Source organism: Apiospora aurea (assembly GCF_038362705.1).
Source record: "Apiospora aurea strain CBS 24483 chromosome Unknown utg000004l_segment0_segment0, whole genome shotgun sequence".
In the NCBI taxonomy this organism is placed as follows: domain Eukaryota; kingdom Fungi; phylum Ascomycota; class Sordariomycetes; order Amphisphaeriales; family Apiosporaceae; genus Apiospora; species Apiospora aurea.
The window spans coordinates 1,159,109-1,180,824 of record NW_027117391.1 but is presented as its reverse complement, the minus strand read 5'-3'; the positions used below and the strand labels follow the sequence as shown (position 1 = coordinate 1,180,824).

General features: G+C 55.9%; 8 protein-coding genes across 8 annotated transcripts; 5 read left to right on the top strand and 3 right to left on the bottom strand.

Annotated features, from left to right (window-relative positions):
• Positions 1 to 909: 909 nt before the first annotated feature.
• On the bottom strand, positions 910 to 3,863 carry PG986_005183 (uncharacterized protein; the record flags this gene model as incomplete). The annotated part of the gene is made up of 7 exons (XM_066841405.1): positions 910 to 1,670; positions 1,743 to 1,816; positions 1,875 to 1,960; positions 2,048 to 2,186; positions 2,242 to 2,763; positions 2,825 to 3,391; positions 3,667 to 3,863. The coding sequence occupies 7 exons, from the start codon at positions 3,861 to 3,863 to the stop codon at positions 910 to 912; spliced, it is 2,346 nt and encodes a 781-aa protein (XP_066701267.1).
• Positions 3,864 to 6,115: 2,252 nt separating this feature from the next.
• PG986_005182 (MFS general substrate transporter) lies at positions 6,116 to 7,584 on the top strand (the record flags this gene model as incomplete). The annotated part of the gene is made up of 2 exons (XM_066841404.1): positions 6,116 to 6,250; positions 6,310 to 7,584. The coding sequence occupies 2 exons, from the start codon at positions 6,116 to 6,118 to the stop codon at positions 7,582 to 7,584; spliced, it is 1,410 nt and encodes a 469-aa protein (XP_066701266.1).
• A 1,275-nt stretch (positions 7,585 to 8,859) lies between these two features.
• On the top strand, positions 8,860 to 9,703 carry PG986_005181 (uncharacterized protein; the record flags this gene model as incomplete). Its single annotated transcript, XM_066841403.1, has 3 exons — positions 8,860 to 9,304; positions 9,365 to 9,453; positions 9,527 to 9,703. The coding sequence occupies 3 exons, from the start codon at positions 8,860 to 8,862 to the stop codon at positions 9,701 to 9,703; spliced, it is 711 nt and encodes a 236-aa protein (XP_066701265.1).
• A 733-nt stretch (positions 9,704 to 10,436) lies between these two features.
• On the top strand, positions 10,437 to 11,288 carry PG986_005180 (nucleoside-diphosphate-sugar epimerase; the record flags this gene model as incomplete). The annotated part of the gene is made up of 2 exons (XM_066841402.1): positions 10,437 to 10,696; positions 10,757 to 11,288. 2 exons carry the CDS (start codon positions 10,437 to 10,439, stop codon positions 11,286 to 11,288), a joined length of 792 nt encoding a protein of 263 aa, XP_066701264.1.
• Positions 11,289 to 12,001: 713 nt separating this feature from the next.
• Positions 12,002 to 13,875, top strand: PG986_005179 (uncharacterized protein; the record flags this gene model as incomplete). The annotated part of the gene is made up of 7 exons (XM_066841401.1): positions 12,002 to 12,179; positions 12,245 to 12,438; positions 12,499 to 12,689; positions 12,748 to 12,835; positions 12,905 to 12,964; positions 13,099 to 13,311; positions 13,396 to 13,875. 7 exons carry the CDS (start codon positions 12,002 to 12,004, stop codon positions 13,873 to 13,875), a joined length of 1,404 nt encoding a protein of 467 aa, XP_066701263.1.
• Positions 13,876 to 14,221: 346 nt separating this feature from the next.
• PG986_005178 (uncharacterized protein) lies at positions 14,222 to 15,451 on the bottom strand (the record flags this gene model as incomplete). The annotated part of the gene is made up of 1 exon (XM_066841400.1): positions 14,222 to 15,451. One exon carries the CDS (start codon positions 15,449 to 15,451, stop codon positions 14,222 to 14,224), a length of 1,230 nt encoding a protein of 409 aa, XP_066701262.1.
• Positions 15,452 to 15,703: 252 nt separating this feature from the next.
• PG986_005177 (uncharacterized protein) lies at positions 15,704 to 17,720 on the top strand (the record flags this gene model as incomplete). Its single annotated transcript, XM_066841399.1, has 2 exons — positions 15,704 to 15,769; positions 16,098 to 17,720. The coding sequence occupies 2 exons, from the start codon at positions 15,704 to 15,706 to the stop codon at positions 17,718 to 17,720; spliced, it is 1,689 nt and encodes a 562-aa protein (XP_066701261.1).
• An 844-nt stretch (positions 17,721 to 18,564) lies between these two features.
• PG986_005176 (uncharacterized protein) lies at positions 18,565 to 21,360 on the bottom strand (the record flags this gene model as incomplete). Its single annotated transcript, XM_066841398.1, has 4 exons — positions 18,565 to 19,151; positions 19,204 to 20,557; positions 20,622 to 20,855; positions 20,962 to 21,360. The coding sequence occupies 4 exons, from the start codon at positions 21,358 to 21,360 to the stop codon at positions 18,565 to 18,567; spliced, it is 2,574 nt and encodes an 857-aa protein (XP_066701260.1).
• Positions 21,361 to 21,716: the final 356 nt, after the last annotated feature.

Sequence of the window (21,716 nt, the reverse complement as noted above, 5' to 3'; positions counted from 1 at the left end):
GTTGGTTCACGGCTAGCACGGGGAGCAAGAAGGGGTCTTGGGTTGGGGAAATTGCGGGGGTAGGGGGTTAGTTGGTGTTAGCTTGCCCTATGATCAGCGAGCTAACCATCTAGACTACGAGAGTCTGGGGTAGGGAGAGCGCTGACGGTCCTTGATCAAGGCCCGAGAGCAGGGGCCATGACGATGAAGACACCAGTCAACTGGAGAAGAATGCTCACAGATCATCACAAGTCTCTGGATCTATAATGTCAGAAGGCGACATAATGGTATGGAAGTGACTAATGTCTACCACTCATCTAGAGATAGAGGTGGGAAGTCGGTGTTCGTTCGGGGAGAAGCTTCGTCATTGTACCGCTCCGCGTATTAGTCCCTGTAAGACGCGCGAGAGAGATGTCTTGACTTTCAGCTTCTAGCTGGCAGTGCAGCCATCCGCATATACTTTTTGTCGTCCATGTTTTATGTGATACTGTGGCGTTGCGTATCCTCAGCAGCTGCTACGAAGACACACAACATAGGAACATGTCTCTTTTCATTGCGGACAACTTTGGCTGGACATAATGCGCAAGCGCTCATTGACCTATATAGTCCATCTCTAGCTGTCGATAAAGTCCCGTACACCACACGAGAAGTTTATTATTGGTGGCATTGGCAGATTTGAGAAAATGCAATAGCGATGCTCAGCAGGGAGGTTGGTGTTCTAGAACCTTTCAACGGCCCGAAGCCGCAGCAGCCCTAAAAGGCAAAGCTTTCTAGCTGGTTATCTAAGGGGCACACACTGCAAAAGGTAAGACTTGCAGGGTTATTGAAACCTTGCTGTGAGACACCGTATTCCTCCTGCTTGCATATGTATATCGAGTTGCGCCCCCGTATTACTCCAGAGTCTCCAGGCCCAGACCGTTCGATGGAAAGCTATGCGAAAGTTTTCCAGTCCATCCAATCCAAGTCCGAGTTATGAAACTGAAAGTCATCCCACAGAGTCTCCATTCCCACATCCGTGTTGATGATCACTTCGTCTAGCTCGTTATTCGACATGGTCGAGAACATGAGATAGTCTGGCGGCATGTTGGCCCCCGCACCCGATGCTGCCGCCGCCGTCATGTCCATGACGGGCCCAGTTGCCGCATTGCTGTTGGATGCCATTGGAGCAACACCACCGCCCGCCATGTCGGGTTTGACATTGGCTGGCAATGCATCGGTTTCCCTCCCCGCCATACTCGATGACGATGCTACTGTCTCCGGATGCCGGGAGTGGTCCGACGATCGTGCCGCGAGTTTTAGGATGTGCTGAAGCTGGCGCGCAAAGAGGCACGACAGTCCTTTGCGCTGCACGGGCGTCGACCCGATGCGCTCGAGGGTCTCCGTAGTTTCGGCGATCAGCGTGCGGATGCTTGGAGCCAGTGTCGAGTCGCGGCCCGCATCGGCCGTGGTACTTATGTGCAGCGCGAAGCACGCAGCAAACGAGATCATGATGGCCGTGTTGTTGGGCATCGTCTTCAGCTGCCCCTCGCCTTGCACTGCCACGCGTAACACGTTGAGTGCAGCCGACAGGCCAGCCGCCCGGAAAAACTGACGAGCAGCGGCGGGAGCTGTGCCGTGATTGATGACGCTGCTATACATGGACAGTCGTGTATGCGAGGCCAGAATCTCCACATAGGGTGGCAGGGCCAACTCTGTACCAAATTGAGTATTAGAGGTTTCCTGCCACTGTGTGTTCACACCTGCACAGGTTGGGATATACTTACGTTCTCGGTCTCCAATCTGGAATGGCCACGTTTGATACCATCTGTCGAAGAAGAGGGTGATTTCATTTTTCAACCTGGCAGTGAGTCAGTGGTGCTTATCCCGATGGTCCTTTGGTTGTCTGCACTGCTCACCTCTCCACGACGAGGGAATCAAAACTCGTCTCGTCGCTTCCGTCATGAGCGTCGCATATACTGCGTACGCGAGAGATCAAATTGGCCTGGATGTAATAAGTCAGTACAAGGCATGGCAGGCGAAACGCAAGAAGGGTCGTTTCAATTGGAGGGGACGGGGGTTCGTCGCCTACCAGATCCCGTCGCAAAACCGCGACCGACACTATTGAACCATCCCATCTGTCGGCGAGTTCGGAGAGATGCCACTGGTCGCACGTCATTATGAGAGGCGACATGGGAAGAATCGGGTCCCTTCCTCGGGCAAGACAGATTCTGTTTCCTAAGTTAGCCTACTGAAAGCGCGAGTCGTAGATTCGATGGAAATTACCCTCGCTCAAGAACGTATAGTGACAGCCATGTGCGCTCTCGCCTTCTCAGTAGTCTCCTTCCCGTCAACGAGTCCGGGTCGACATCGGGAAATCCATCGATTGTAAGTGCCCTTCGCGCCAGTATGCACTCCGAGGAAGCGATCGAATCCAGCATTCGAATGTCGGGTGTCTCTGATATAATGATCTTGTTCAGAGACAGGTCAAGGGCCACGGTCAGAGCCATGGATATATACGTGGACGTCGCGTCGTCTGCCCAATGCTCGCCGGCCGAGATCCAGGGGATGTTGACCATGAATGCCAAGATGATCTCCACGGATTTGTACCGATTGGCCATGATCAGACCAGCCAGTTTCTGCCGGTGATTGGACAGTCTCTTGTATAACGCTTCCAAAGACGGGGAGAAGAGAGCCGACGCCGCTGCTATGGACGTGAACAAGAAGGCCGAACGGCTTCGAACAAAGTCGACAGTATGTATGACAGGGTCGATTCCCCATCTCGTGTGCGCCAGCTTTTCATAGAAACTGTAATATGTATCAGCATTCCGGTCTTCGCCGGCAAGCAGTAACATGAACGTCAACTTACTATGCGAAGAGTGCCTCGGCCTCCGCCAAGGTCAAGAGGCCAAGGTCGATGGGATCCAGGTCATTGCCAACATCAAGTCGCGCCTGGAAGCGACCAAAGAACTTCTGTAGATCATTGTCGTTCGATGCGGCACGGTTGACACTGGTGCCAAGGGGGAAACGACTGGGGCCGGAACCTTGGGGTTGGGCGGTTATGGATGAAAGCAGCTCTGAAGTCCTCGCCAGGAGCTGCAATGGGTTCTCGGCATCGTCGAGGTTGAGCTGGTCGTCCTCGACCTTGCGAGAGGAACCTTGATCGGTATGCGACCTAGGGGTCTCCAGGGAAGACGTGCTACTTTGATGGGGAGACGGACCCAGGTCTTGCTCAATAGTAGTAGACTGCTGTTGCTGACTATTGGTATGGGGTGGCCCAGTGTGAGCACGGTTCCCGAGCAGCTCACGGCTTCGGTCTAGCAAGTAGCGCAGCTCAGTGGCCTGTTCAGCATTTTGGATCTGATCCGAGGCGGAGCTTGATCTCCTCAAGGCTTGCTCGATCTGGTAGACTGCCTTCTCGAGGCCAGAATGCTTACTGTGCACGAGGAGTCGTCATCGGTCAGCACACCAGAACCAAGAGCATTTCAAGCAAGACAAGATGCACCAGCATCAGGCGTAGCATTGCAAAACAAATATAGAGGCGTGTGATGTATGTATGCAGGAATGCAATAGATGTATGCTGATGGCTGACAAACAAGACCGACCAGACTGGGGGAGAGTCGGGGGCTCCACTCAAAAAGCCACTTGGCAAGCAAGAGGAGGAGGGTATAGGCAAAAGTACGATTTGAAAAGAGACGGGACAGGACATACTTTTTGACTCCCTTGTGCCTTCCCACATGGTAGGCGGGAGCAGCGCAGTCAATACGGCGCTGGCGACAGCGGGTGCACGTCGCGCTGCCACCGTGTCGCACGCACTTGAGCTTGGAGCGTTTGCAATTGAAGCAGGCGGCGAGGCGTTCGTCGGCCTGGCCATCAGAGCCGGAGGTGGATGGCGCAATCTCTGTCATGACGCCAATGCCAGACCACCTTGCGAAGCCATAGGGAGCGGCACGTCGGGGAATTTGTGTGGCGCGGCTTGTGCCGGATCGTCTAACAGGTTACCACTTCCTATTCCATCGATCGTGGAGAAAGGAGAAGAGACAGCAGAGGATCCAGTCTTGCCTCGGTTTTTTCCCTCGTAAGTAGTATACTGGCAAGCGCAGGCCTAGCATTTGCCCTTCAGCTGTGTTTCTACAGGAATTGCAGTCCGGGGTGGATTTGCCTGTTAGATGACTGGGACCTTCCTGCTTAGTCTGCTGCTGCTACCTCGTTAGACTGTTGCTACGAGGGTGGCCCCATTCCTCCATCCACTTTCTGATTTCAGGTCTTCCCCGCACCGCAATCGCATCCTGGCCCTCACTCCAGACTCACTCTCGCTCTCACTCTGGAGCCTGCCTGACCCCCCGCTGTGACGCTCCCCCAACAATCCCCACGATCTGCCCCCTTGTCGGCCCTTGTCCCCCCATGGTGCATGGCCATCGTGGTCTGCTGCTGTGGCCTGACTTTTGGGTCTCATGGTCACCAGCAAACGTCAGCGGGAAATCCCTCCAGAAAAGAGGGTATGGGGTAGACGATCCCCTCACGTGATATGCCAAAGTGAGGTTGCATTGGGCTACGCGCCACATTAACCACTTACATTCAGCCAGAGTCGGCAGCCGGGCCCCTAATGCGCAACGGAGCGTCTTCGTTCCTGCTCAGATGCCGTCCAGCTCGGTAGCGAGCGGCAGAGCAATATAACACGGAATCTCTATCAACGATGAGCCCGAAACACGACCTCCTGTCCTGTCCCCGCATTTGAGCGAGCACCCGCGGGCCAAGGAACCGGCCATCTCACTGATGCAATGCGAATCGTGCACAGATCCATTCTGCTCCTTGCGAAATCGCAAGCATGGTCCACGAGTGAGTGGATTTGCAAACCACCCCCATGGGGGAGCTGTAACATCTCGGCCCTATTCCTCCTCTCTCTGGAGAAATCTCAACTGCTGGCATAAGGCGATGGCAATCAATAGTCGGGTCCCCACGTTCTTTTTTCGCGCCTCAACCTCCTGCTTAAGGCTAGATCACTCTTACTATTGGATCGGAGCCGCACTTGGTCTCGACATCGCACCATCGCGAGACTCATGACCTATTCCAGCTGTCTGGCGTGCTGCTTACTACGTGGTAGTCCCTTGCCCAATTGGACAACACAATGGCTACGGTTACCCTACTCGGCCAGATTGTGGGGTTCGAGCGTTTGGGAATCGCCCCCAAAACCAAGGGCTGGGCAAAACTATAATAGTCGACCGCCGTTTCTCATGGCCCAGGCCAACCAGGCGAGCGGACGTTCCAGAAGCCTGGGTCCGCGGGGAAAATGTTTACCAGACTACCTCTTCTAGTAATCGATAGCGCCAGCCGCGGAACGCTAGAATCAGGTCCCAGCAGTCTGGTCCAGTGCATGGAAAAATCATCATCCTCAAAAGTCCGGTGCCATGCGTGTTTTCCCAAACGTCACGAGTCGTCGCCTTCGAGAATTTTTCCACGGCGGTTCTAGGGCGTTCCCCGTTCCAGCATAGTCCATCAGGCAGTTCTTCCTCTCGGGGCGGCCCAGCACTGCGCATACCGAGCTCCTAGCCGCGACACTTATCTCCCATGACCAACTAGCATTTCCGAAAATGTCGAACATCCAAGCAGGAAGTTGCACGCTTGAAACCATCATGGACTAGACCAACAGCGTAGACTCGGTGTCTCCTCGGTGAGTCCCCCCTACTGGCCTCGCCAAGCGCCCGCCCAGAGCTCATGCCAAGCTTTGTTCCCGCACCATCATGACGACAAGCCAGCTGAAGCTAATACCACTCCATCTAGTGAGATCTCAATCCATCTGGCGGCGAACTCCAGAAACTCCAGAAAATGCTGGACAGTGGAGTACGGGGGAGCCTAGCCCTGGCTCACCTTCCTTCTCCACGATGGGGTCTGGGGTGGGTCCAGACCCAGAGCGTTGAGAAACACGATACCCCAAGTTCTTCATGGGTTGGAAAAGGAGAATCACCACTGGCTGCCTCTGGGGTTCTGCGAAGAGGCAAAAGATGTCCATATAAGGCGCCATGGATCCTCCTCAAGTTCATCTCGTTCTCATCACCACACATCATTCTATCATCCTCAGCCAACCGGTGTCTGAAGCCATCCATATCTCGGAACGGCCGACATCTAGGAACCCATATCTTCAACTATCACTTCATCCACAATGGCTGGAGGTGGTCTCACAACCGCGCCCGCCCAGGTCACTGGCGGGTACCTCACGGGCAGGGCTTTGATCTACCCGTTGTCGCTTGTTATCTCGCTCTTCTTCCTGTGGGGTTTCAGTTATGGTCTTCTTGATGTAAGCCACGCCTTAACAAACACAAACTGTTATACATTGACTAACCATCACGATTACAGGTCCTGAACAAGCATTTCCAAACAGTCTTGGGAATCACGAAGCTCGAATCAACTGGCCTGCAAGTGGTCTACTTTGGTGGTGGTTACCTGCTGTTCTCTCCCGTCGCCGCTGAGGTCCTGAAGCGATATGGCTACAAGGCTACCATCCTGATGGGTCTCACGTTCTACTCTATCGGTGCCATCATGTTCTGGCCGACGGCGCATTTCTCCAACCCCGCCAACCCTTCTGCCGCGTTCGGTGGCTTCGTTGCCTGCACCTTCATCATCGCTTGCGGTCTTGCCACCCTTGAGACCTCGGCCAACTCGTACGCCGTCGTCATTGGTAACCCGGCCAGCGCCAGCGCCCGCCTGCAGTTCTGCCAGTCTTGGAACGGTGTGGCGTCTTTCATCGGCCCCCTCATCGCCTCCAAGTTCTTCTTCTCGGGCGAGAATGCCAACAGCTTGACCAACGTCCAGTTCGTCTACCTGGCTGTCGCCTGTGCCGGTGCTGCCATTGGTGTCCTGTTCTTCTTCGCCAAGCTGCCCGAGGTCAGCAAGGAGGCCCTTGCCACGCAGAGCACCGCCGACAACCCGGCCATTGACCACTACGGCGCCGAGGTCGGCTCCGGTCCTCTGTACAAGCAGTACAACATGATCTTCGCCTTCATCGCCCAGTTCTGCTACGTCGGTGCCCAGGTCACCATCGCCTCCTTCTTCATCAACTACGCTTCCGAATCCGGTGGCTTCACTGATGCCGAGGGCTCCAACATGCTGTCCTACGCCCTCATCACCTTCACCGTCGGCCGTTTCGCCGCCACGGCGCTCGCTACCGTCTTCCAGGCCGACTTCATGCTCATGGTATACGCTTGCGTCGCCATTGCCATCAACGCCTACATCGCAAGCGCCCATGGCTCCGGCGGTGTCGGTGCTCTGATCGCCATCTTCTTCTTCGAGGCTCCCATGTACCCCACCATCTTCACTCTTGGAACTGCCAACCTCGGCCGTCACACCGAGCGCGCCGCTGGTATCCTGGTCATGGGTGTCTCCGGCGGTGCTGTCTTCACTCCCATCCAGGGCGCCATCGCCGACAAGTTCGGCACCCGTATCTCTTACCTCGTGCCCCTCTGCGGCTTCCTCTACGTCCTCGGCTACGTCACCATCCACTGGCTCCGCCACGGCCGCCACATCATGCGCGTCAAGGATGTCGTCAACACCCACCCCACTGGCATCGCTGCCGACCACACTTCGGAGGACGAGAAGAAGGCTGAGGCTGTTGCTGTCGAGCGCCGGATGTAAAAAGCCGGATAGAAGTTCAACATACCTAATTACTTTCTAATGATGGAGATTGTAGATGATGTTACATTCACGATTATATACCCACCTACCTACCTTTCTACCAGGCGGTGCAGAGAGAGAGACGCAAGTCAAGAGACTTGAGATACCCTAATGAGAATGACTGCTTTCCTCTTTAGACACCAAATTTAAATAAATCTTTTAAACCCAACCTTCACGTGTTCCTTTTGCTGTTGACCGTGCCTTGTTTGACTTGACTGCCTGCTACTCCTTCTGATTCGTGGAATTTTATCCAAGGTCACGGGGACATACATGCAAGAAGATGGATGCTTCTCACAAGCATGGGGCCAGGAACCCATTGCATGCACGCTACAAGGTCCGAAGCAAGCTTGCTCGCTTGCAGGACCTCATCCCCCACAAACGGTGACGATCCTTATCAAATGGCAACTGCCGAGGTGTGTGGGGAAGCGGGGGGTGGCATTCCCTTGGCATAGGACTCTCTCCTCCGTGTTCTGTGATACCGCAGTGTCTCAACGATGCTACGCTGACGTCCTGGCTGCCACATGCTTTTTCCAAGAAGACGCACCTCTCGTTCCTTCATGTGGCCATGCATGCACGCATATGCGTTCGCCGCATCGTTTTTCTCCCGAGTTGCACGTAAGCGCCGGAGAGTCGCCGGCGCGCGCGCGCGGCCGCGTGAGCCGGGAACGGCAGGTGTCATCACCGCTTGGCGACCGTATGTAGCGAGCTACCCCGGACGTGACGACTGAAAACGGAAAGGGAGCCCGGACGAGGAGGCCCGGAGTGGACGTTTCGGCAGTACTGGCGGCATAATTGTTACGGTCTCTCCCATTGCTACCAAGTCATGCCTGATGCCCCCGCCTTTCCTGCTTGACAGAATCTGGGCTATTAATCCGGGGGTTATCATTGACTAGGACCGTTGCGGTGACCACGTCGTCGGGCTCGGTGGGGATTTGGCAGTTTTTTTTCTTCTTTTTTTTCTTTTTTGGTGTAGAGACCCCGTCAGCTGACGAGAAGACGCTGTTGGAATGGGGAGACGGGGGAGTCGGAGGGGTCGGGGAAGAGGGAGGAGTCGGAGGACGAGACATAGCTAGATTTGCCTATGCCCTAACGTGTATATAAGATGGGAAACGCGTCGTGCCTTGGGAAGTGATGCAGCTGCTACTCATCCCGCACAAGACACGGACATCCCGCCTCTTCTAACTTCAGCAGTGACTTAATCCTAGCCAAATCATTTGCCCCCTTCAAGCCTTCACCATGTTGGTCAAGAACCTCCTCGCCGCCACCGCCCTGGCCCAGGCTGCCACCGCCGCCCCCCTCATCGAAGAGCGCCAGGCCGCGTGCCAATCCGTCCACGTCTTCATCGCGCGCGGCTCCACGGAGCCCTACCCGGGCCGCCAAGGCGCCCTCGCGGACGCCATCTGCTCCGGCGTCTCGGGCGGCGGCTGCGGCTACGAGGACATCCAGTACCCGGCCACGTTCGAGAACTACTGCGCCTCGGCGGGCGCGGGGGTCAAGAACGGCCTGGCGCAGATCACGGCGTACGCGCGGCGGTGCCCGCAGGCGAAACTGGTCCTGACGGGCTACTCGCAGGGCGGGCACGTCGTGGGGGACATCCTCGGCGGCGGGGGCGGGGAGTTTCAGGGGTGCACGCAGGGGACTACGGGGGCGCTGTCGCCGTCGACGTCGCCGGGGAACCAGAGTAAGTTTCGGTGAAGGATTGATTGGAGTGGAACAGATATAACTGACTGGTGTGACGCAGTCGCCGCGGCGCTGTTCTTTGGGGATGTGCGCCACACGCCCAGCCAGTCGTACAACACTGGCGGCAACGCCCCTTCCTCGGCGAAAGGAGTAAGTCGGCCTCACCTCTGCGTAATTCATATGCTTGGCTTTTCCTTTACTGACTGGCTAACCCATCACTCAGATTTGGCCCCGAACTGGATCCGGCCTCTCGGCCCTCAACGCCTTCTCCAGCAAGCTGCGGTCCTGGTGCGACGCCGGCGACCCGGCCTGCGCCAGCGGCAACAATGGCCAGGTCCACACCGGCTACTTCCAGAAGTACGTTCCGGAAGCGGCTGCCTGGGCCAAGACCAAGCTGTAAACTTGAGGATGTGAAGTTGAAGAGGTCGTACGGAGGTTTCAATTCGGACGGAGGATGATGACTGTTTCTTCATTCCCTCATTGCTTTCCCTATCGCAGCATAGCTTGGATGAAATGCTTCGGGTGAATCCGATGGTAGCTGAATGTGGATGTTCTTATTTCGTTCTTGGATTGGCGCCGAGTCAGAGGGTGATGATCGAAGTTACTTCGCAGAAGCCCAATATCAGGGGTCTTTTGTTGGCGCTGCAAGCTGCTCACGACGCTATTTCTGGGCGGCAGGCATACGTGCACCATTAGTTATTTGCAGGTACAAATTCAGTCAGCCATGCGATATCAACGCATGTAAAGAGCAGCTTCCAAGTTCGTCTACGAGATCTGTCAGCATCCAGGGCCAAAGGTGCCAACAAATTGGGGCGGTGTTATTAGCCCCGTCAGAAGCCTGGATGACAGCCGCGGCGTTAATGCACAAGCCCGGGGTTAACTGGAATTTAGCAAATGCCGGGGGCTGACAGCAAAGCAAAGCAAAGCAGTACGACGGCGTCGCTACCTAGAGTCTTAGATTATTTGCTTTTGTCTCTAGATGAAAACAAATAGGAAAAAGGACAAATATGCCTTGCTCGAGATCATTTACCCTCGTGTCAACACTTACTCGTCCTATAATACTTAATCTACAATAAGTGCAGCACCTGTAACCTACCAAGCCCGGAAAGAAAACAACCGCAACAAAATCAAGCATGCATCTCATCCTCACAGGGGCCACGGGCCTGGTCGGCTCCGGCGTCCTCGACGCCATGATCAAGATGAAGGAAGTCACCAAGATCAGCATCCTCAGCCGCCGGCCCGTCGCCATGGCCGAGGCCGCCAACGACCCGCGCATCAACGTGGTCCTCAACTCGGACTTTGAAAAGTACGACCCGGCCGTCCTCTCGCAGCTGAAAGGGGCCCAGGGCTGCGTATGGGCCTTGGGCATCAGTCAGACTCAGGTTGGGAAAGAGTATGTCGCACTGTTTCCCTTCCTTTTTCTTGAACCGGATAACCCCTAATCGACGAACAGAGACTACATCAACATCACCAAGACCTTCGCGCTAGAAGCCGCGAAAGCCTTCCAGGGCCTAGCCCCGTCAGACTCAAAGGAGCCCTTCAACTTCGTCTACGTCTCCGGCGCCGGCGCGACGACGGAGCCCGGCCGCTTCAGCTCGCTCTTCGCCCGCGTCAAGGGCGAGACCGAGCTGGCGCTGGCGGCGATGCGCAACAACAACAACAGAAACCCGCACCAGGGGTTCCACGCCCTGTCAATGCGGCCCGCGGGCGTGGACGGCAGCGCGCACGAGGCCATCCGGCCCTACCTGCCGACGCCGCCGCTGCCGCTGCGGCTGATGGCGCCGGTGCTGCTGCCCGCGATGCGGAACCTGACGCCGCGGTTCCACAGCCCGACGGAGCCGATGGGGCGGTTCCTGACCGAGTTGGCGATGGGGCTGCATGCGGAGCAGGTGCGCGGCGCCGAGGGGAAGGGGGTGCAGATGGTGGGGGAGTTGCCTATCGTGGAGAACGCGGTCTTCCGAAAAATAGCCAAGCTGGACTCATGACGATCAAGCGTGGGCAACTTTCGGCATGGTGGCGCGCTTGCAGGATAGAACTGCCGATGTTGATTCCCTGGCGTGGTTTCCCTGGACAAACTCCCGAGGAGATGAAGCTATGTAACATTACCTAGACCTAGACGCATTTCTGGACAGAATACCCCTACTAAAAACATTGATGAAATCTTCAAAGCCTGCCTTTGCTTTGCTTTCTTGATAAGTTACAGTGTCGCACTTGAATGGGCGTCCATGCTGATCCTTATGACAGAACTGCGCCCGCACCGGCATCCTTCGCGATTGGGGTTCATTCCTGCATGAGCCTATGCGCCATCTAGCAACTAGCCAACATGTTATTAGCAGATGCGAGCCTAATATTACTCGGGCTGGAGAGGAGCCGATCGCGTAATCGCTCGTTACAAGAGTAGCGGGGGTGGGAAACATGTCGTGAATCGTTGGGAGTAAGGCGTGCTCGAAGCATGAACCAATCAAATCATCCCAATTCCAATTCCTACTGGAAGGTCGACTCTCCTGTATCTTGGATTTCATCATAGAATCGGGGGTCCCCTGTACCTATTAACGACATGATTAAGATGATGTGCTTGAAGCCAGTGCATATGTAGAATGAATAAAACGCTTATTTGCCCATTGCGCAAAACCGGATGTGTCTCATTGCCCTTCGTCAGTACCAACGAGAGCATACCCCTTTTGGGCCAACAGGAAAAATGACCGACTCAGAAGAGAGAAAGAGTCTCGTCGTTGATTCTCCAGCTGACTCGGATGTTGAAGTCACTGGTGGTGATTTACCCGTCAACGAGAAGAAACTGCTGCGGAAGCTCGACCATCATCTCTTGCCAGCTGTCGGAGTCTTGTATCTCCTCTCATTCCTGGACAGGAGCAATGGTAAATACGACCAATTGAGGGGGCTAGAATGAAGACTAAATACTAATGAAGAGTTCCGTGACCAGTTGGAAATGCTCGCATCGAGGGAATGCTGGACGACCTTCACATGAGTACACCTCCCCCACCCCTTGACCCTTCGCCCCTTTTCGGAGATGATGACTTGTCGAGGCTAATACTTTTCTTTTCTTTCCCGAACATAGCCGGAAACCAGTACCTTATGGGTTTGACTTTGTATTTCGTCGCATATGTTGTATTTGAGGTACGACAAGCTTGCCTGCCGACTCAAATGAACATGCGAGACTAACAGTGACAACGACAGATCCCCTGCAACATCATTCTCAAGCGGACGAGCCCGCGAGTATGGCTCCCAACCTTGACCATCGCCTGGGGCGTTGTGGCCACCCTGTTGGGTATCGTGCAGGACATGCCGGGGTTCTTCGTCGCGCGGTTCTTCCTGGGGATCACGGAGTCGGGTCTCTTCCCGGGGGTTGTGTACTACTTCTCCATGTGGTAAGCAACTTTAGTCTCTCATTCCAACGATGAACTATTGTTGATATGCTACAACCAGGTATAAGCGCCGAGAGCGCCAGTACCGTATATCGCTGTTTTTCAGCGCGGCGTCGCTAGCCGGTGCCTTTGGAGGAGTTCTGGCCTACGTATGTGGTTTTATATATACCAATCCTGCACGAAATGACTCAAAGGCATGCTAATATATATCACCATAGGGAATCGGACAGATGAGTGGCATAGTATGGGCAAACGGGTGGCGTTGGATCTTTATTCTTGTCAGTATCCCTCCATTACCATCCCAATGACGGCAGAGCCACTGGGCGACAGCGGAACGTCATAGTGAGCAAGAGCTGACTAGGATAAACAGGAAGGTATCTTGACGGTGCTGGTCGCCCTCGCAGCATACTAGTTCATCCACAACTACCCCAAGACGGCCAAGTTCCTCACCGAGGACGAGCGGCGCCACATCCACCAGCGCCTCACCGCCGACAGCGATGCGACCAACGACGAAAAGTTCACCTGGTCGGCCGTGTCCGACGCGCTGAAGGACGGGAACTGCTGGTTGTACGGACTCGGGTTTCATACTATGAGCCTGCCACTATATACCTTGACCCTATTCATGGTAAGCAGCTCCTAAATTGCTTTCTTCAACCCCTGAAGGTCGATCAAGGCAACTCCTGGCTAATATTGCATCCCAACCCCCCAGCCCACCATCATCTCCAGCCTAGGCTACACCGCCGCCAAAGCCCAACTCCTCACCGTGCCTCCCTACGCCTTCGCCTTCCTCACCAGCCTCGCCCTCGCCGTCCTCTCCGAACGCACCGGCCAGCGCGCCCTCTTCATCGGCGGCTCCTCGCTCTTCGGCACCGTGGGCTACTGCATCCTGCTCGGCAACACGGACCCCAAACAGCGGCCGGGCGTGTCGTACCTCGGCACCTTCTTCGCCGCGGGCGGCATCTACCCGGCCGTCGCGCTCGTGCTGTCGTGGCCCGCCATCAACGTCTCGGGCCAGACCAAGCGCGCCGTCGCCAACGCGATGCAGATCAGCATCGGGAACTTGGGCGCCGTGCTGGGGACGCAGCTGTACCGGTCGACTGACGGGCCGCGGTTCATCGTGGGGATTCTTTCGCGCTGGCTTACCTGCTCGCTAATGTGGTCGTCGTATCGTTGCTGTGGTGGCGCCTGAGGCGGGAGAACAGGCGCAGGGACGAGGCGGGCGCACCAGTTGTAGTGGAGTTGTCGGGCTGGAAGGGCGACGCGGATTCGCGTTGGAGATTTGAATACTAGTGACTGTAGGGTTGATGGTCCTGAACCGCAAAGACACGCTGCTCTGAGCTGTAGACACACTTTGTTAGAGCCGTACATGTTGCGGTATGTTTGTTGTTGTTGGCATAAGAGAACATTGCCCTAGAAGCAGACTAGAGATAGATAGAACCGGAACATGGTACACGGGGTATATACATGTTCATTGGGCATATAAAGATTTGCTGACGTAGTTATGCCTAAACCGTCGGGTACTTCACGTATAACCCCTATTTCGGTCTTTTGGGCGACTGAAGGATAGCCGACCGCATATACCTCTCCCTTACATCCGACTTCTCCGGCCCCAGCTTAACCAGCGTCCGCGCCGTGAGTGTCGGCGACGTAATCGACTCGACCGGGAAGTAATCGTCATCGTGCGTCGCCACCTCGGTATACCGATCGTCCCAGCGGTCGCGGTACGCCACCGTGACGGGCTTCAACCGCTTGTGCGCCGTCGCGGGCGGCCGCCGCCCCACGAAGTCGCACGTGTCCTCGAACACGGCCAGGCTCGACTCCTGCGCCTGGAAGATCTCGTCGAAGACGGCCACGTTGGCCTCCATGGCCGGGAACGAGTCGTCCGTCAGCAGCCGCGCCGCCTCGGGCGACTGCAGCATCGGCACGACCGGGTCCCAGCCCGTGACGGCGCACCAGATGGCCATGTAGGCTTCTTGGAGGGCCTGGACGGTGCTGTCGTTCGGGGGCCGGGCCAGACCAATACAGAATTTGGACGCCGGAATGCCCAAGAAACGACTGCCGCGGCGGCCCACGCCGCAAGGGCGAAACTCGGGATCGAAGGACCAGCCCATGTCGTTGTCCTCGTCTGCGTCGTCTTCGTCCTCGCCCCGCAGGGCGGGGCTCTCCTCGAACGGCAGGTTGAAGCTGCAGTTCTCGACCGAGAGCACGAACAGCTCGTCGGCCGACACCTCGACGACGCGGTGCACGACCCGCTCCGTTTCTGGGAATTCCGCTGCTGCTGCTGCCGCCGCCTCGGCACCATCGCGGCCGCGGCGCGGGGCTTCCAGGGGCATCATGGAGCGCAGCAGGCCGTCGCCTGCGCGGACGAACAAGCCGCGCTTCGGGACGGTCAGCGTCAGCGGGATGCGCTTGTCCTCGGGGATGGCGCACACGGATCTGGCTTCACGGCACGTCTGGCGCAGGGCGTGGCGGGCCTGCCAGCAGGACGGGTCGTACTCGGCGACCTCGTCGTCGTCGTCTTCTATGGCCATGCGGCGCATGTCCAGGTAGAGGGACGGAGGCGAGGTGCTCCGGTTGGCGCCGGGGTGGTCATTGGGGAACGTGTGCAGATTGAAGAAGTTGATGCCGGGTTTGGGTATGGCGGCGGAGAAGATGTGGTGACGGATCTCGGGCGGCAGTTTGGTGAATTTGTGGAATACTGGAGATGGTTCCGATGCCACTGACACCGAGGCGTCTGAATCCTGCTCGGGTGTTGGCGAACTCATTGTATTGGCAAGTGGCAGATACTGTCTTTATCTACATGTACCTAGTGGAAAAGTTCCGATTAATGTGGTAAAGGGATGAAACGTCCAGATCTAATTGCCGGGTCAACAGATAAGGCAAACGCATCAATACTTATGAAAGCGTCGTTCTTATTGAGTTCATGTTGTCGGTGGCTCATTCGAGGTGCACAGGACCAGCCTGCGTGCCACAAGAGGCAAGACGTCCCAAAACTAGTGGGCGAGAGCTGCGCCTAAATGTTTTTAGTGCGGGTGACCCCACTGGAGTGTGCTGGAGTTTCGCCGGGGTGGCTACGGTGGGCGGTACGGAAATGCAGCCAAGCCCTCAAGGCCCTTCACTTTGGCGCTTGTGTATCAACAGATGCCAGCCAATGCCCAATCAACCAATGAGCCAAGCGTGTTCTTCTTGAACGAGGAAAAGTCCAATTGAAGCATAGCCATAGAGGTCTAGACGCGACATTCTGCATACAATATCTGAAAAGGACCGACTAAGTGACTCACACTGCGCTTCGCGCCGCTTTGGACCCCGCGTACCGAATTCAGACGCGTTTTCCCTGGGCCCGATCTACCGCGCAAGAGCTGTACAAGCTGGTTGCGCAAGGGAGGGGTGACAGCTCAGCTTCCCGCACAGCAACACAACAAACCCGAACTGCCAACCGGCCAACCTCGGCAGCGCACTCGACTTCTCCTCCTGACACGAACAAAAAATGCCGCCCAAACGAAAACGAGCCCGCCCGGCACCTCCCTCCCCTCCCCCGAACCCATCGCCTCCGCCTCCCCCAGTCCCGCTCCCGCGTCCGCCTCCGAAGACCAAGACGAACAAGACACGAGCGGCCATGACGGCAACCCGCTCCCGACCCTCTTCAACTCCACCTTCGCCCTCTACCGCGTCTCGCCCCTCTACCTCGGCCAGGACCGCCTGGACCGCACCCGCCTCCAGACCCTGTCGAAGCGCCTCCGCGACACCCTCGTCGGCGACGTCGTGCGCGGCGTCCAGGTGGGGCTCGCGGGCTCGTCGTCCGAAGACGCGACGCTGGGACGGGCCGGCGCGCTCGGGGGCGTGGAGTGGCGCTGGGTGCCCCTGCGCAAGCTGCTTCCGCGTCGGAGTGGTGGTGGAAGTCAAGGTCAGGCCAGGCGGCGCAGAGAACGGGAAGGGAGTGCTGAGCTGGGCAGTCGAGAGGAAGACGCAGACGACAACAACGAAAACTCCGAGAGCGACGACGACGAAGAACGAAACACCGATGCCCGGGCACTGAGCGTAGAACTGCGGTACGAGAACAACACATTCGCGGCCTGTCTTCTACCCCGACTCTACAAAGACGATTCTAGCGATGGCGCCGAGACAGCAGCAGCAGCTACATCTCAATGGTCAACACATAACGAAGCCAGCACGAATCTTGTCGCAGACCAAAAACAGTTCCTTCACCTCCCGCTTCTGCTGCTCCGTATGCCGACTCCACTACGGTCCGTCCTCAATGACTTCCTCGCCCGCACCTTCGACGTGCGCATCCGACCCCTGCGCCTCGGCACGCGGCCCCTGGTGTCGAGCTGGGCGTCCTGGCATACAAACGCGGGCGTGAGCGGCAGCGGTCGGGGACTGGTCAAGGATGTCGTTCTCTCGCTGGGTTTCCACGTTCTCGAGGAACCTACAGAAGCGACGAAACAACAACAGAAAGACTCATCAGAGGGAGTCGATGCGACCAAGAACAGCGGCAATAACCATAATACCACAAGTAAAACTACAACCACAAAATCACTGGGACTTAAGGCGATCGACATCATCGTCCCCGCCGAAGAAGTGCGCCGTTTCATCCGCGCCGGCCAACAAGCGATTCAAGACCGCGACGACGAGACCGCATCAGGAAACAACAGGCGGAAAGGCAAGCGGAAAGCCGGCGAGCAACCCAGTTCCGAGAAGACAATGTCTCCCTCGCGCCGACGGAAACTGGCCGGAGGCAAAGACGACGAAGGATGGGAGTGGCGACAAGTCCAAGACGAAGAAATGCATGAGCCTTTCACGGAAGCGCTGGGCCTCTACCTGGTCCGCCACCTCGCCCTGAACATGTTCCACCCCAGCGTCCGGATCCTGCGCATCGCGTGCGAGGGCTTCGTGCTATCCGAGGGAGGCCGCATCAAGGTATTCATGCCACCCGCCGAAGACGGCAGCAAGTCAGCCTGGAAGCTCCTTGACGGGCTGGTGGAGAGAGCTCGGGGTCGGGATTGGGGATCTGTGCCAACTATCCCTGGCTTGTGAAGAGAAAAAGAAAGGAAGAAAAGTTGGCCAAGAACAAGGAGAGGAGAGGGTCAGATGATAGAACGGACCATGCGTGTGTGTATAGTCTCATGTTGAATTATGGTTGTCAGTATATACCTGTCACGCTCCCAGCCTTGGGAGTTACTGGATGAGAAAGGAGTATGGTCAGGCCATGGGCTAGGCAGTTTGGAATTGAGATACCCCCCGAGTAGGACTTGTGCAAACAAAGTCAACAGTTCGTCCTATGTCTTCAAACCGCCCCACCGCATAGTGAAGGTAGCCTGGCATACAGAATCATATGATCTTCACTGTGAAGCTGGTGCGACAGGTTAGACAAGGGACATGCATGCAGGTTGGCTGTTTGTCTTCATTCGTTCGTTTCCGCCGGTAAGTATGTAATAGCTCAAGCTATGTATATAATCATACACAGACAAACACAGCTCTATGCACTCTGGCAAACGGATGTTGCCCTCGTAATGGTTTAATCAACCACAACAACAAAAAGGAGACCTTGGTATCTCTTTCTCTTCCAACTGAACTTCCCTTCTTCTCCATGTTTTCAGCCGAAAAATTCACAGCCGCCGCACCACTCGCTCCCCTTGTCCATCTATACCCCCAAGAAAACAGCAGGCAGACCACGAATGTGTCTGCGGGTAAAAGTTAACTATGCAATTGGTGCTTGCCATCACCATACCAAAAAAGAAGTCAAATCGGAATCTTCTCGCAAAAATCCATCGCAGAAGTCGTCAGTCCTTTCAGTATGCTTACCCCCCAAACGCCTTTCATTGCAGCCAAAGACGAAAGAAATCAAAATCCCATCCATCCATTAGGGTCAAGTAGACCCTCAGGCCACTACGCCATCCACGCCCCCGAGAAACCGACGAACACGACCGATTTCCAGACCATCCTTCTCGCTCTCGACAGCCCGCAGCAAGCCATCGATGACCTCATCAACTTGTTGCTCAGGTACCCCAGAACAGAGGGATACGACCCGCCGATATTTCACCTCGACGTCTTTGCTTCGACCCTTGAGCGCACCCACAGCTTTGCGCGTCACTTCAGCTCGTAACCTGAGGGCTTGTGTCCTTGCGCGCAACAAGGTTGCGCTAGGGAGAGTCGAGGGGTCGACTGTTTCTGTGGCAAGCTCCGTCTCCCAGGCGCTGCTGTTGGGGTCCATAGGTCCCTGGCTCTGTTCCAGGCGAAGTAGACGGTTTTGCTCCTCATCCCTGCCCTGAGATAGGTTGTAGATCTTCTGCCGCGTGAGCGACTGCGATTTCGCTGCGGTTTGAAGAGACTCCAGTGTCCGTTTTGCGTCATTAAGCTGTGTCGAGGTGGTTCTCAGCGAAGCATGAAGCGTATCGAGATCTGATTGCTTCTTCTTCAGCTCTGTCTGGAAGCTTGTTGATGTCTCGTTCAGAAGATGTGTTATTGCTGTTAATGTCAGTGTTTGCTGGCGAGACGTTTACAACACCGGGTCACTTACAGGTGATGATATCGTCACTGCTTTCCCGGCTCTTTTGGTTATTGGCGACGACACCATTGGTATCGACGAGATCACCATTGATGCCATCCTCGCCCGCATTGCCACCCACACCAAAGTCTTGTGGCTTTAGCCCAGCTTTGTTCGAAATGCCAGGATCTGCCCCAACCTCAAGCAACTGTGATATTATACTCCTGTTGCCTATTCTGGCGGCAATATTCAGGGCTGTATCGCCGGCTTTGTCTTGAGCATTGACAATCTCGCTCATGAATCGGCCGAGATTTATCCTTGGTCCGGCGTTGCCATTGCCATTGGCGGTGGCCTGACTGCTCTGTGCGCTGCCTTGTCGCACAACCCACTCCAATAGACTCTCGAGATAGTATCGGCTTGAGTGACTTCGACCTTTCACTGCACTCGTCACAGCTATGTGGTGCAACAGTGTCCGACCTTTGCCGTCCCTGATTTCGATTGTACTGCCGAGTACATCGAGCAAATCTGGGAATGAGACCGTATCCGAGTTGTTGGTAACACCGCAAGCCCTCATGAGAGCAGTCTCACCAGCCGCATTCACACGACATGGGTCCGCTCCTGCCGATATAAGCGCCTTCAACAAGGGCAGTCTTGCGAGTGTTGCCGCCCAATGCAGGGCTGTGTGGCTGGATGAGTCTATAGGGGCATCGAGGTCGAGGGGAGTGAGAGATTGCAGGGCTTCATGCTTGGAGAAATCCTTAATGCTAGCATCCAGGAAGAGGCCCATCAACATACTACGCTTCTGCTCCGCCTCGGGGGATACCTCATAAGGGAGAGGCTGCAACGGGATGCCGTCATCCCCTCCGTGCACATTGATCCCAGAGTACATGAAGGACTCATTGGGCTCGGTGGGTGAGCCTGGGAACGTATTGGCGTAAATCTCCATGGACTGCGACGCATAACCGAAGCTGTCCGCTGGCGTGATGACCCTTTGGCGCTTTCTGGCAGGCTCGTCGCCGCCCTGGAAGATGTTGGTGTTTTGAGTCGAATACGCCGAGTCCACATGGCCATAGTCTGAGGCAAAACTCTGTTGCGAGTTGCCGGGGAAATCTTCGGTGTTTTGCATCGACGATTGGCGGCTGAAACTGGGTGGCCTCGCAGAGCCATGACGTCCCCTTGGGCCTGGCGAATCAAGGCGAGCCTTGCTGATAGCGGCGACTGCGTTTGATGCCGAACTCGAGATGTTCTTGAAAAATGTACCGGACAGGCCATTGGTCCTCGAATCGGCGACATTGTTCTGGTTATTGTACATGCGCTTTCTTTGCGCAGCCATGGCCTGCTCCTTGGTCGGGGTATTGAAGTCGCCCCCTGCCGGCAATACCTCCATCTTGGCCCATGTCGTATGTCAGCAGAGGGCGCAGCATATCCTCAACACCATATTGGCGGCAGACTTCGACACCGCGCTCGAACTTGATCCAAGTACCTTGGTACTTTCCATAGCCGCCTTGGACCTTTTCGTGTTCGCCCGTCTGAATCTCTTTCTCGAGGATCTTCGTGCGCTTGCCCTTGTCGACACCGGCCACTTTAAGGATCTGTGTCGCATTAAGCCAGCTGTCGTTTCTCCGACGCATGACTGCTACCCCGTTGACTTCCATCTCGTATACGTCTACGCCAGAATACACGGCCTATGTTTGAGCAAAGCAAGTGTTAGTGCGAACCCCAATGGTAGCAACGACTCTGGCCCGTAATTTCACGGCGCAGAACAGGGGTTGAAAAAAAAATCAGACTGACCGAGTAGATGTTGAAGCCATCATTTGGCTGTTGCTGGCTGTTGCTATGCGACAGGCGTGATTGAGAATCTGAGAAATGTCGGAAGACTTGCGAAGAGGAGGGTTGCGTCATGGTGAAAGACTGCTGTGAGGAAGGTTGAGGTTGCGACATCTTGGGATCCGGAGGATGTGCAGTGGCAGCATTCAGAGTACTACTGGAGGAGGCTGTCAACGGCTGAGATGCCGAAGCAGAGGAGGAGGGCGCACGAGGCGCCTGGGAGAATATGGTCGACGAATTGGTGGCCGCCGAGAGATTCCGATTGTGAGTGGTGGGAGTCGAGGTTGTTGAAGGCTCGGCCAGGGTCGTGGAAGCGCCGGTGGGGATTGTGGTCGGATTGGTGCTGATGCTAGTCGAGGCCATTCATTCAACCATGGAAGTATCTCCCCTTTAGCGATAAGTATGTACGTATGTATATGTATCCGTTTCGGCGATCGATCCAATTTCAGGATAGGCCGTGAAAAAGAAACCAGTTTTCCAGCAGTGTCAAGTACGAGGCCGTCAATGGTTCAGGAATCCGGAGCGGTTGCTTTTGATGTGTTCTTGCTTATCGTGTGCATGTAGGGGCGGACATGAGCCTGCCAAGATGAACGACATGCACTTGCGCCGAGGTTGGGGGGGCTTGTGCAAAAGCGGACGTCTCGCAGGAAACCAAACGACACAGCGGTATAGGAGCAAGAATGGGATTGTGGTATAATGCAGGATCGTAAAAGACTTGT